Source organism: Centropristis striata, chromosome 14 (genome assembly GCF_030273125.1).
Source record: "Centropristis striata isolate RG_2023a ecotype Rhode Island chromosome 14, C.striata_1.0, whole genome shotgun sequence".
NCBI classification, from domain to species: domain Eukaryota; kingdom Metazoa; phylum Chordata; class Actinopteri; order Perciformes; family Serranidae; genus Centropristis; species Centropristis striata.
The window spans coordinates 18965424-18979733 of record NC_081530.1 but is presented as its reverse complement, the minus strand read 5'-3'; the positions used below and the strand labels follow the sequence as shown (position 1 = coordinate 18979733).

At 40.2% G+C, this 14310-nt stretch overlaps 1 protein-coding gene across 1 annotated transcript; it reads left to right on the top strand.

The window, feature by feature from the left end:
- The first annotated feature begins 5028 nt into the window (after positions 1 to 5028).
- Positions 5029 to 13817, top strand: si:dkeyp-92c9.2 (uncharacterized protein LOC571482 homolog). Its single transcript, XM_059350369.1, has 2 exons — positions 5029 to 5525; positions 6113 to 13817. Exon 2 carries the CDS (start codon positions 6247 to 6249, stop codon positions 7237 to 7239), a length of 993 nt encoding a protein of 330 aa, XP_059206352.1. The 5' UTR covers positions 5029 to 5525; positions 6113 to 6246; the 3' UTR covers positions 7240 to 13817.
- The last annotated feature ends 493 nt before the right edge of the window (positions 13818 to 14310 follow it).

The following is a 14310-nucleotide window of genomic DNA, read 5'->3' as shown; positions in this document are numbered from 1 at the left end:
ATAATTGATTTTTAATCATATTTCCATTCCTTACCATTATAACTATTTTTCACTTGTTTACTTAACTGATTACATTTATGTACATTTAATTTAATTTAATTTTTCATAACTATTTTTTTTTCATTTCTATGAGCTATGTATATTTTTTAGTATAATTATTAATAATAATTCATTATTCATTGTTAATATGTTAAACTATTCCTTGCCTTCATTTATTTATTGTTGTTGCAGTGCTGAATGTGGTTGTTTCAGTGGGTGGAGACATAATCTCCACGTCTTCCTCCATAATGGCTGAATCATTAAAAATATTGTACATGTTTATAATGAAAACGTTGCAGTGATTGCACAGCTGGGGAATTTTGTATTTCTTGCAGCTAAAAATGAAAGTTTGTCTCTTCTGTGGGAGGATGACTCAGTGATAATAAACGAAGTGGACAGCTGAGAGTCTGACAGCTTGTTTGAGAAGCTGCCAAACAAGCTTTTAGACGTATCCTGTGGGTTTTAAAGTGATTTGTGATCAATCAGATGATTGGTTTTGACCAAAAAAAGGCTCCTGATAAAGAAACTCCTGAGGGCTCCTTTGTTGTGATTCTTATCCACTCTGTTCTCAATATTTTGCTTTCGAAAACATTCACTCTTTGATGTCATTTTTACTGCTGTTTGTCTGGTTTCTACTTTGAGCTCATGTGATGTAGAACGTGACATGGCTACATTTGTTACATAAAGTTAAAAATAACCCCAATGTTCACTTCTAGTTTCAAGCAGGATGTGAACAAAGTCCCATGATTGTTTGACCCACCTGCCCTCTATGGACTTTATCGCTCTTTATACCACACATCTGCACAGTAAACTTTAATATGGGTTGTACAAATGAGCTACAATGTCTTTTTTTAGGGGAAGACGGTCTCGTATTTGCACACAGTTGAAGATACAATGTTCCCTATGGCTAGAGTTAAGTTTATTTTTGGACCTATAAGCACGGTGCAAAGAAAAGACGACTCTTCCTGGAAGACAAGAAGAAAACAGATCATGGATAAGAGGTCAGTCAGTACTGGCTGGACCACTTGCAGTCAGCTTAAGACTGGAATTTAACAGAGTCTAACATGTGGGAGTTGAATGTTGAACATGCTTTTTATTGGTGTCTTTCGTTTGATGTTGTTTAATGTATACATACTGTATACGCTTTTATGTAAGTGGTCTTCTTTTGCCCCCAATCTTCAGCACACCACACCACCACCCTTCTCTTTTATCTCTCTGCTCATTATCATGTGTTTATCTTGTTTATTCTGTGGTTTCCCACAAGTTGCCATCTTCAGGGAATTCTCGAGACGTAATCTAACTGTTCTTTCTGTTTTCCCAGCAGTCCAAGTGACGTGGAAGACCAGAGAGTCTTTGGCTTTGGACATAAACATACACTTGTATGCATTTTTTTTAATTTGGGCATAAAAAAACTGAAAACAGAAGTGTCATATTTCCATCCAATTATTTTGCATGGTTTTTCACAATTTGAGCTTCGACTATTGCTCCTCTAAGTACCTCTGCTTGTTAATAATTGATCGGATTTATATAGCACTTTTAAAGATTCTCAAAGTCTCTTTACATAGAACATGAACAAAACCAGAAATTAGAGTTAAGCATAGTTCAGGTTAGGCAGTGGGAGTCAGGTTTTGAGTGGATTTCTGAAAGAGTGGAGTAAGTTTTGTTGCAACCTCTTCTTAAAATTACATAATGATTTTGCAATTGGAGAATTGGCGAAGTACCTACGAAAAATAATGCACTAGCCACTAAAGGGCGCACCAGAGAAGTTAGACTGTATACAACTACTGGATTTGCAGGATGTAAATAAAGAAACAAAAACAAACAAAGTAACACTCCAGCAGTTTATCAGATTTAAGGATAGAAGCTTCTCAAACAGAAGCACACTCGAGGCCGGCATCACAGCAAGTTGATCTCAGACCAAAGACACCAGGTGATGAAGTATAAAGAGCAACAAAGTCTGTGTAACGAGACAGCTGGGGTGGATAAATGGGTAAAAAAAATATGTCACACTGTTATGCACCAAAGTACCCTTTTTTTTCTAAACCTAACCAAGTTATTCTGTTTCATAATGTTAACCACTTGTGTAAAACTCCAACTCCATTCTCACGTGAAATTTAACAATCACACTTTGTAAGAAATCCTATGAATCGTTGAGGATACATTGCATTAAACAATCATACATAACTGTTTTTAAACCATACGTTAACAATTATGAACTGATTCACCACAACACAGACACAATTGTAGTTTCACAACATATAGGCTTCATGACAAAACAGCACAATTAAGGCGAGGACCCTCAAAAACACTATATACAGATTAATCTCATTACATTAGAATATCAAAGTTTATTTAAGTCAGTAATTCATTCAAAAAAGTTGAAATAACACATTATATAGATCCATTACACACAGAATGAAACATTTCATGTCTTAATTTATTTAATTTCTTCTAATTATAATGATTATGGCTTACATTTAATGATGAACTTAAATTCAAAAATTAGAATATTACAAAAGACCAATTTTAAAAAGTATGTTTAATATGGAAATGTTGGGCTCTGAAAAGTATGTCCATCTATGCACCATCAATACTTTGCTATTTGACTTGAACTACTGGAAATTGACTTTTTCCATGATATTCTAATGTACTGAGATGCACCTGTATATATTCACAAATGATAATACATCTGTAAACTGTCTCATGGACAGAAACAAAGCTGTATGAATGGAAGAAGTGATCATCCTATTAATCTTTTATTGTCTGTCCTAAACATTGTATGTGATCCTCTTATGCTCGACAGCTCAGGCTGCTCCACGACCTACAACACAGGATGGACTCATGGAGAACGTTGCATAACGAGACCAGACCTGGCACCACGTGACGGAGGCTTACTCACTCCAACCTGCAGTGAAAACCCTCCCAGGTGATACTTAACTCACTGTCATATCCTCATAATCTCATATTTCCCTTTCAGTTTAATTCATAAAGCTTTATCTGCCTCTAATGGCGGTTTAGAGTCGATGAGCAAGCAGTCAGTCAGCATGAGAGGAGTTCAGAAGGGTTGAATAAATAAAAACATGGTGTTTACTGTCCAGCAGAACAACAACAGTAACTATAACAAAGATTCTGGGGAGGTTTATGAGCTCAGAGTCTTAAGAGGACACTTAATGTAACTATAAATCAATGTGAACCTGTAGTTTTACCTCCCAGTGCTGGACACGTATATTTCCAGGTTTCTCAGGGAATATTCTATAACTTCTGTCAGGTCATTACGGCGCCACTGGACCGCACGCATTCTGCACCGTTTGCACTTTATGTAGCTGACAGCGTTTATCAGACCAGTGCTACACTGTGCAGAGCTGGCATAAAGATTTGTGCACATTTTACTTATTAAACAACAAATACTAGAGCTGCCCCTGCACCTTTACTGCTGATACTGCCACGACTACTACGACCAGTGTGTCAGTGATGTCTATTTAATTCTCATTTATTTAAATATTTATTATTATAAATATTTTATAAATATTATGGTTATTTTATAACCATTTGATTATAACTCAATATTAGGTTATTGATTTTACTTTTATTGATTATAATTATTATTATTATTTGTTTATTATATTTAGTTAATTGTAGATTATATTATGTTTTTATCAATTATTCTAAAAATATATTTTAATTATTAATAAAGTATTAAAGTGTTTTAATTTTCCTACATTTTATTTAGTTTGACATATTTCCCACTTTTTAATAATAAAAATAATAATAAATGTAAATTAACAGTTTGACTTGATTATAACCCCGTAATTGATTATCAGTTTTATTTTTATTGCTTACTATTATTTATATTATTTACTTGTTACTTGTTGTTATGTACATTTTATTATATTTTATTTTTCTGAACTGAATTTGTTTTACATGTTTTATTGTATTTAACAAGTTTTCCTAATTTGTAAATACATTTTTGTACGTCATTTTTTTCCTTATAAATTATAATTATATTTTTATTATTTTGTTTTCCCTAAATAATTATTGAATAACCAATGTTTGTTCTATGGGCTATATATTTTATTGTGTTGCATGTTTTTGTAACAAATGTGCTTTAATAAAGTTAATTAAAGGCTAATAAACTTATCAAAAGATATAATAATATAGCTGTAAAAAATAAAATAAAATAAAATACAACAACCTTCATTTCGTTGAAGAAGATGATGATGATTGTAAAAGACGTTGGTTAAAGTTCACTGGACTGTTTGTGTGTGTGTGTGTGTTCTTGTACATCCTACATAGTGAGGACCAGAACACGTTTTTAACCAACAGAGTGAGGACATTTTTGCAAAGTGAGGACATTTCGGCCGGCTTTCACTTCTTTAAAGGCTTTTTTGAGATTTCAGACTTTGTTTTAAGGGTTAAGGTTACATGATAATGATAATTAACTAAAACTGTATTGTGTGGTTACAAAACTAACTGAAATTATAGTGAAAATGTGCTTCATTTTCGTCTTTGTCAACTTTTTTCATACATAATGAAGATGGATAAGGCAAAGGAAATAAAGGCAACATTTACTGTGACCTCTTTTAATCTCCCACCCAACAAATACCCCATTACAAAAAACTAAAACTAATACAAACGAAACTAAAACTAAAGCATTTCAAAAAGATAAATACCAAAGTAAAACTAGCAAACTCACTCTAAAAACTAATTAAAACTAACTGAATTTGAAAACAAAAATTCACAACCCAATTAAAACTAAAACTAATGAAAAATCCAAAACTGTTATAACCTTGCAAGGGAATTCAGTATTCCAATGAGGGCCCTCACAAAGATAGAAGTACAAGAATGTGTGTGTGTGTGTGTGTGTGTGTGTGTGTGTGTGTGTGTGTGTGTGTGTGTGTGGAGGCAGCTGAGCCCCGTTAGGAGGAGTCTGTGTCTCGGGGAGGCGGTGTGTGAGGAGCCGCTCTGCGCTCACTGGCTGCTCAGCCTCTGGTGTGTGCGGAGCGTTCAGGGGTCGGACTGGCTGCCGGGACCGATCACCGGTCAGTAGGCGACTGGAGCGCTCATCTCGCGGACTCACAGCTGCACCGGAGACCGAGACCAGAACCGGGACAAGTCAGAGGAGACTTTCCGCTCGGTGTCAGAGACATGGAATGCATTGAAAGGACTCAGACACTGTGAAAGTTTGAATTTCGGACATGGAGACACAAACAAAAAGAGAATTAATCTCAGTGAAGTCCGGTGAGGTCTGAGGTGCAGCGGAGGATGACACCTGCAGTCCGGCTGGCGAGGACCGACCCACACCTCCACATCTTCAAACAAGTCAGAGCTTCTGCAGGAGCGACTTTCTGCCTCTGATTCTGCACAAACAGCAGCATCCAGCTCGCTGCCACCTCCAGCTGTCTGCTGCACAAACATTTTTGTTTTTGCGCTCGTATTTATATCTTTGCACCAACACGGACTGCGGAAAAAACATCGCCGACACACAGGTGAGCACCAGAGCAGCTCCAAAGAGGAAAGAGATGAGATAAAATAAAATATATAAATCAATGCTTTAATTTTTTTAATCCACAAGAATTGTCTTATTGTCTATTTTTAACCTCTAACATCATTGAAGAAGGGAATAATGTGCGTAAAAAGCATAAAATGTGTTCTTGACGCACCATTCAACATCTTATTTGAACGAGAAGAGTCCTTTTAATAGTTTTACATTTAGGAATCTTCACAGGTTTCAGAGAAAAGAAGCTAATATATTAAATTAGGTTGTTTATTAACCCTTTACAATCGAGTTGTACGCGTTTTTCCAGGAACAAAGTGTCTTATATCACACTGTGGAACAGCTTCACACATATAGTTTGTGTAAAACAGAAAAGTGCATGCAAATTTAGATGTTTTATATTGATGTTTGGTGATTTGTATCTTTGGAAACTTTCCTTTAGTGGTTAAAATGAATGTTTTTAATCATGTTTTATTTAAGGATAATGTCGCTTTTCAATATCAATATATACATGTAAATAAGACCTGCATGATATTATTTTACTTCAAACTCTTTCTTTTCTGTGGTTTAATCTTGCAGCTCACATGTCTGGACTCATCTCTTCGTGCTGTTCGAGTTCACGTCTGCTGGATATAAAGAACTAAGAGATCTTTGCTTCAGACGCGTCTCCTCTCCACACAGCAGCAGAGTAATCTGCGGAGCACTGACTCACCATGGGCACTGTACTATCACTGTCTCCTGGCTCTCGCAAATCAAACTACTACGACCACCGGCCGGGCTCCCTCAGCCACTACCCGAGCATCAGCAGCCGCTCCCTCAACAGCCAGAAGGACCGCGGGCTGAAGAGGGGACAGTCCATCTTCCTGCCTGCTCTAACGTGGAAGCGACTGGTGGCATCGACGAAGAAGAAGGGAAACTCGAAGAAAGGCGGCCCGGTGGCCCTCGGGGACCCCCTCAACAACAACAACAGCATCAACATCTACCAGAACGACCCGGTGCTGCACCTCAACCGCGAGAACGTGAAGAAGTCGCTGTCATGTGCCAACCTGTCCAGCTACGAGGGCCCAGCAGGACTGGGTCTGGGGCTGGGCTACGGCCTGGGGATGGGGATGGGCCAGGGGCACGGCTGCGGCTACAGCAAGTCCCAGCAGCTCTCGTCTGTGAAGAAAGTCCCCCAAGGGACGGTGACGTCGTCCCCGAAGCGCGTCATCGTGCAGGCGTCCACCAGCGAGCTCCTGCGCTGCCTGGGGGAGTTCCTGTGCTGTCGCTGCTACCGCCTGAAGCACCTGTCTCCGGCTGATCCAGTGCTGTGGCTGCGGGCCGTGGACCGCTCGCTGCTGCTGCAGGGCTGGCAGGACCAGGCCTTCGTCACGCCGGCCAACGTGGTCTTCGTCTACATGCTGTGCCGAGACGTGGTGGACGGGGACCTGGTGGCGTCGGAGCACGAGCTGCAGGCCATCCTGCTCACCTGCCTCTACCTGTCCTACTCCTACATGGGCAACGAGATCTCGTACCCGCTCAAGCCCTTCCTGGTGGAGGCGGGCAAGGAGGCCTTCTGGGACCGCTGCCTCGCCATCATCGACGCCACCAGCGCCAAGATGCTGCGCATCAACGCAGACCCACACTATTTCACACAAGTCTTTGCTGAACTCAAGAGCGAGGGCGGCTGCGGCCCTCAGGACTACAGTCGGGTGCTGGATCGGTGAGAGGACGTATGATGCCTTTTCGTACACTCATGCACACAGACACACACATTCGTCTCACACACATTTGTCTCCCCGTTTTCTTCTTCTGCGGCCCTGCAGGAGCAACGAAGGCCTATCATGACAGAGTTATGTAGACATGTTGAACCACTCCATCTGTGCTTGTTGCCATTCGTCCCATCGAGAGCCCGACCGATATATGAGATTTTTGAGCCCGATTCTGAAACCAAGAAAAATCACTGATTATCAATATGTCTGCCAAAATTGTGAATTTTTTGCACTGGAAAATGAAAATTTACCTTTTTAATGTAATTTTTGCACTGATATGACTATGCAACAGCACTCAGAAAGCTGCTCTGTTAAACAAATTACTTTATTAAAAAATATTTAACATTATTATTATTACATGTCAACCAACTCTAGAAATGTAAAACAGAAAATAAAGAATTCATTTAATTGATTTAAATAGCCAAATAAACATCAGGATTGTTTGTTCACCGTCCTGACATTTAAACTGAGAATAAATAAAACTAAAATAAATAGCTAACACTATTTCTGGAACATCCAAAACACCATTTTCTGGATTACTTGTATGTTCATATCAGACAAAATAAACAGCTATATCGATAAATACCGATATATCTGTAATGTCTGCAAAGTCGGCCAATTAATTAATCAGTCGGGCTCTTCTCTCGTCCATCCACAGACAGAAATGAGGAATTATTGGCTAAGAGAAGCTGACAGTTGTGTTGTTTTTTGGTCATGGAATATCCACCTGAGTTTACTTGAAGTGAGGAACCATTTGGTCCACCTGTCCACCCGTCTGACCCCCCTGTGTGTCCCAGTCGTCCCAGCTGCCCCTCTGGATCTGCATCTCTGAATGTGATCAATCAGCATCGCTCCAAAAACTACCATCAAGGATTTTCCCCCACTGGTTGTATTCTAAGAGAGGCGAATAAAAACAGACAATATGATCCAGCGAGTTATATTCTCCGGGTCAAACACAAGCAGACATGTTGCCGTCCGCTGCTGGCGACGCCTCGTGTGGCGGCGTTGAGAAGTGACTCAGACTGATGGGAACAGCTGAGAGGTCCATGTTAGGTCCTGCTGGTGCTGCTGTGTAATCAGCAAAGCAAAACGAACAGGCAGCAGCGTTCTGTGGAGCCTTTTAAGGGTCGTCTGGCCTGAGGGGACAGTTGCTATTTTTTTTATCTTTATACCCTCTCAAACCTGCCTCTGTCTCCACTTTATCCTTTATCTCCAGAGAGTTTCCTGGTGGAAGCAGATTTGAAGATGTGTGTCGTGTGAGTGCATGTGTCAGTGGAGGCCGCCAGGGTCATCAGCTGTTTACTCCATCCTTTGTTCGCCGTGTCTTGTTGACAGGGCACCCGCAGGCCGTGGTATTAATGAGATTAGCAGATTACTGCAGCCCCTCCCCTTCTGCAACCTCTGCCCCCTTCTTGTCCACTCGGCAGCCCTGCAGAGCTTCAGTGGCTAATCCAGGTCAGACTGGACCATGCTGGGGACGTAAACACACACACACACACGTTTAAATACCTAGTCGTGTGCTTTATTCTCCTGAATCAAAACGATGTGTGACACACGTGTGCAGCTCAGGGCCCGGAGCTCTCTGCTGTTGCTGTTAAAAGGGTTTTGTTGTTGTCCCACTTTCTCATCAGTCACCTGTGTATCCTCTTGTGCCACCGAGAGGCTCTCCAATCCCTCCTTTTGCTAAATTATTCCCTTGGATGAACCATTGGCATTTGTGCTTCAATGCCTTTAATCTTTATTCCCCATGTGCTCTAATGTGTGTCGTCTGAGGTGGTCACAGATGAGCCCCAGGTTCGTCCTTATTGTGACAATTTTTTAAAGCAAATCAGATTAAATATATTTCAGCCATCCAAAAGTTGCCGAGATAACTGCTGCGAGCAGGGCTGTAGTCAAGACCGATTTGTCAAGTCCAAGTCAAGAGGCCAAGTTCAAGTCCAAAGGCAGTCGAGACCAAGTCGAGACACTGTCTTTCTAGTTCTGAAACAGTGACGAAAGAGTTGGGGTGGACAGAAATAAACAAGTTTGATTTATCTTCTGACATCAAACTAATCTAATGCATCATGTTGGGAGAATCACCAGCCAAGAAACAACTTGACCAGTTTCTCAAAAGTAGAGCATGAGATCAAAACAAATCCAACAAAGCACAAGACCAAGACAAGTGCATGTCTTCAAAATAAAGGTCTTATGACACTAGAACAGCTCGAGGTCACCCAAGTTTACAGCTTGTGTTGTGAGGCTGATTGCTCAGAAAATTGATAGAAAAATGGGTCAAAGCACAAATTAGTCTTCTAATTGTGGACCAGAGTGGCTTAAAATGAAAATAAACTGCTAAACTACAAAGGGCATGTGCTGCAAATGGTGGATTTAGAAAATTGTGCCAGTTTTTTTGTGATCAAAAAGGATAAGTGTACTAATTTGTACAGTGATCCCTGGTTGTGTTATAACAGCTTAGCCTGCGACCTCCTTAAATTAAACCCTGTCCACCTGCATATGTTTACCAGATGTTACTAGTTTAACCAAACAGTGGTTTCTTCCAATGAAATAGTACAAATTAACCAGTAATTTACAAGAAAAGAGTCTGAGAGTGCAAACCTTCGCCAAGGTGAATGGTGCATTCATGTGCTCCGATGTTGGTGTGTTCGTGAGCTTTAAGTTGTAATGTGGAAACAACATGAATGCTACAAAAAGATGTTTTATTGCTCTTAACTTTGATAGCTATTTCCAGTTTTGCATGACAACAAAGAGCAAAGGAAACAGATCAGATGAGCCATGAAATATTTGCAGGCTTTCCGCATTTACGTAAATTTTCCCAGTCCAGAACTACTTTTTCCAATTATTCAGACACCACACTAATACATCAAAATAGCCCTATCCTGCAATGTTAACAAAAGGGAAAAATAAGTGCATCTGACCCGTAATTCGGATCCACTCCAAAACAGATTGTGTTCCTCTTCAGCCCATGCTACAACCTTCCACCAAATTTCGTAAAAATCGGCCCAGCAGTTTTTCTGACTACCAGACAAACAAACCAGCACACTGAGCCAGAAACAAACCCTCCTTGGTGAAAGGTCAAAAGCAAAGATTAGAGGAAGAAATCATCTTGAGACCCCTGAAATGTATCTGTGATCCCCAACCCTCGTTTTGGGAGCCACTGATTGAGAGTAGAAAGCTGCTTTAACCCTAAAAAAAACATGGACGATTGACTTCCAACAATATGTGCTGCTCACAATAGCATGTGGCAAAGCCTTAATCTCATTGTGTTCGGTCATCTGGAGGTTTTCCGCTCCCCTCCTCCACGTGTCTGTGTCACTGCTGCACACTTTGCAGCACACTCCTCCACAAGGTCACATCGTAAATAAACAAGCATCCTCCATAAGACCCCGACCTTTACACACAAAACACAACACACACTCTGGTGCACATCCCCTCCTTGGGTAATCCAGTCCTAATCCTCCCACCCAATCAAATAGAGAGAGGGACGGAAACATGAGGAAATAAATTCAGAATCCGATGAGATTTGGTGTCACACTTCCCCGTGCAGCCTTCAAATCCTGCTCTAACTAACTGGGGGGCCCTTCAGAGACCCGGAGCTCAACCCTGCAGCTCTGCCGGGCTTATTGGCCCGCCTCCTCTGCCCGCCTGAGGGATCTGGCGTGAGCTCACACCCAAAGAGGAGTGACGGCGCTCAGAGACACCACTCTTTCTCTTTGACTGGCAGCCATTTTGGGCTGGTTGTTGCGGTCAGCTCGCTCCCTCTCTCTCTCCGGCCTCGGCTCTGACAAGGACACTTGTGTCTTGACTCCCTCCCCTCCCCTCCCTCCGTCCTCTTTCCACCCCTCCAACCCCGCTTCCACACACTCAGCTGTTGTTCCCTGACTGTTTCATTAGATTTGACACCCAGCACCCGCCAGCCATTGTCAGGACGAGGAAGGGCAGAATGAGACTGTTTGTTGGCATCGTGTTGTGTGTGAATGTGGGTCAAAGTTAAGGGCAACATCTGCTTCCACTATCCGCCTCCTATAGACGTTAATTAAATCAGAAGGTACAGTACAGCGTGTTCAAGCGCTGCTGACATTAACTTTTGCCCCTGACATCAATAAGGAATAATCTGCTGCAGGTTTTCCTCTGGCAGCAAAAACAACTCGTTCTTCACGCTCATTATTGGCACAGACGCAGAGGAACCACGTTCATCTAATTGAGCTTTAACGTAATTTTTCAATAATTCCTGTCAGCGACTATCCCCTCGTTCAGCACCTCTGTCCAATCACCAAGCTGCTCCTCCAATCGTTTCACACAGCGGAGCGGCTTCCAAGCCAATTAACTCGCAGCTTGACTGGAGCTCTAATTCTGTTCATCCAATCAAACCCCTCGGCTTGATTCCCCGAGCTCGGCGCACCTGACGGACACATGATGCCTGTGACATCTCTGTGGATAATATGTGACTCTTGATACTTAAACAAGATTAAACAGGAATTTTCTCTGTGGATGGGACCTTCATCTGGGACTTTGCAGAACTTTTCAGATGGGCCTTAGACCGCTCGTTTTGTGTGAACAATGTGATAAAAGATTTAGTGGACAAGTCTGCTGGTATTCTACAGTTTTCTTATTGTCAACTAGCGCTGCCTTCTTTCAGAGCGATTAGTCAACTAATTGGTTTTGGTGGCTCTGGTTTCTAAACTCAATTAGTCACTTTTTATGATTTTTTCAAGCTGAATGACTCATTCTAAAAAACTTCTGAGCACATCTCTGGTAAACACAAGATTTAAAGTGCTTCTGCATGATTCTTTCTGCAGATCTGTTCATTAAATTAACTCATTTGTTAGTCGACTAAGAATTTCTTTTGTCGAGGACATCCAAATCGTCAACATGCATCGTGGCATTTCTTTTAATGCTTTTGGATTTCTCCACCCTGTCTGGCTACAATCCCATTTGTTGCTATATACGACATAAATCTTTACAAAACATATTATGAATGAATACTTTTATCTAGAAAAAGTTTAGTCAATTTATTGTCAACTTTTAAATCAATATGTAGCTATTTAGATCATTTATTCATTGATTTGGGTCATTTTTTGAAGAAAAAATCTCCAGTTCCAGCTAAATGTGAATGTTTTCTGGTTTCTTTACTCTTCTACAACATAAAACTAGATATCTTTGAGTTGTTGACAACATTTTCTGGCATTTTATAGACCAAACAACTAATCGATTAATTGAGCAAACAACTGACTTATTATTTAATTGATTAACTGACAATGAAAATATTCATTAGTTGCAGCTCTTGTAGCTTCATATCAAGCAAGTGACATCAATCGCCACACTTAGTGCCAAACTATTCATACAAAGGTCTAAAGTTTAAAAGTTTAAGTTAAATTATGATTCTTCCATGGCATAAATTTATACTTTTATTTATTAAAAAAAAGGCTTAATAATTTCCTTAATAACCGTGGCACTGTAGCTTTTAGCAAACATCACTCAAACAGGAGTAAAAAGTGCGTTTGTTTAGGACTATTTTCACACATTTGGTATTTACAGCAGGAAAACTGTGAATTTTGGAGAAAAAAACTACAATGGCCATGTTCCTCGTTGAGAAGAAATATGTCACCCAGTGTAACAGTGTGGCTCTCTGCTGTGTTTTAAACAATTTATGAACAAAAATGTAGCTTTATGTCACGGAGAAACAAGACATATCAGGCTTTGAGAGTTGTGTTCTTTCACTGGATTAGTTTACAATAAGAAAAATGAATCATATCACCAGACTTGTCCTTTGAGTCCCCACAGCTCTGTGAGTTGTGTTAAGTTATTTCAGTATGCTGCTGCTGCTGCTGGAGGTTGGTGTGAGATTTATTTCAATGGCACACCGTCGACTGATGATGTAAATATGTGGGTGTGTAACAAAAAAGAGCTGTCCAGACTGAAAAAAAACGAACAAAAAGAAATAGTCTTTCTGTGTAGTAGCATGCATGCCAGCCAGGTAGTTTAGAAATGTTTCTTTTCTTTGTTTTTTACCTCTGCTTTTGTTTTGATTTTTATAATGTTGATGTTTTGAATGAAAACATTATTTCTTTGGTAACTTAAAACTGGATTTAATTGAAGTGTTCCTTTGTAGGAAACAGTATTAAAGTCTCTCATGACTGCAGGTATCATCATTACGGTCTGCTCGCATTTAAAAAACAATAGAGACATAAATAGATATATAAATAAATCTTTTTCTCTAAGCTCGGTCCTGAAATATCAAAGCATGTGAATTCATAAGATAACTTATTTTAAACTCAGACGTCTCGCACCAGACTTCATTCGTTAATTTGCTAAGTTAGATGTGGTCGTGATGTGTCATCTACCACAACAGAAAATATCACAGAAGTGCAGCGTGCACGCAGAGGTGATCGAGTTAGCGGCTATCAATAGCTTTCCTCATCAATGCACCAGCTGGTGACACAAAGGCGGCCATTGTTTATGTAGCGTTTGTCGCAGGCGGCTCCAGCTCGGCCTGCTGATTGTAGCTTCGCCTCTGATGCAAAAAGCTTTTCAAAGATTTCACAACTTTGTCGCAACACCTCGTCTGTGTTGTGTCAACAGACGCAACACGACACACAGATAAACGTATAACTGTCTTCATGTCCGTCTCCCTCCCTCAGTGTCACTGTCACACCAAAATGAAGCGGCGCATCACCTCGAGTGACTTTTGTAAAGCCACTAATGTGTGTGTGTGCGTGTGTGTGTAAAGCTAAAAGTAAAATACTGTTGATGGGGCAAACTTGAAGAAAAATAAATGTGACTGTTTCATTTATTTTGTCTGTTTGTTTTCCTTTTTTTTCATGATGATGATGATTATTTAATAAAGCATTTGAGTTGAAATCCAAATCTGGAGCTTCTGTGTTTTTTCATTCAAAACATTCTTTATCACCAGAATGGACATTCTCCACCATTTTCTGGCATTTTATAGACCAAACAACAAATCAAACAATGGAGCAAACAACTGATTTATAATTTTATTGAATAATTGACAATGAAAATAATCATTAG

Coding starts and splice junctions, on each gene's coding strand:
- si:dkeyp-92c9.2 (XM_059350369.1), top strand. CDS start 6,247: ATGGGCACTGTACTATCACTGTCTCCTGGCTCTCGCAAATCAAACTAC.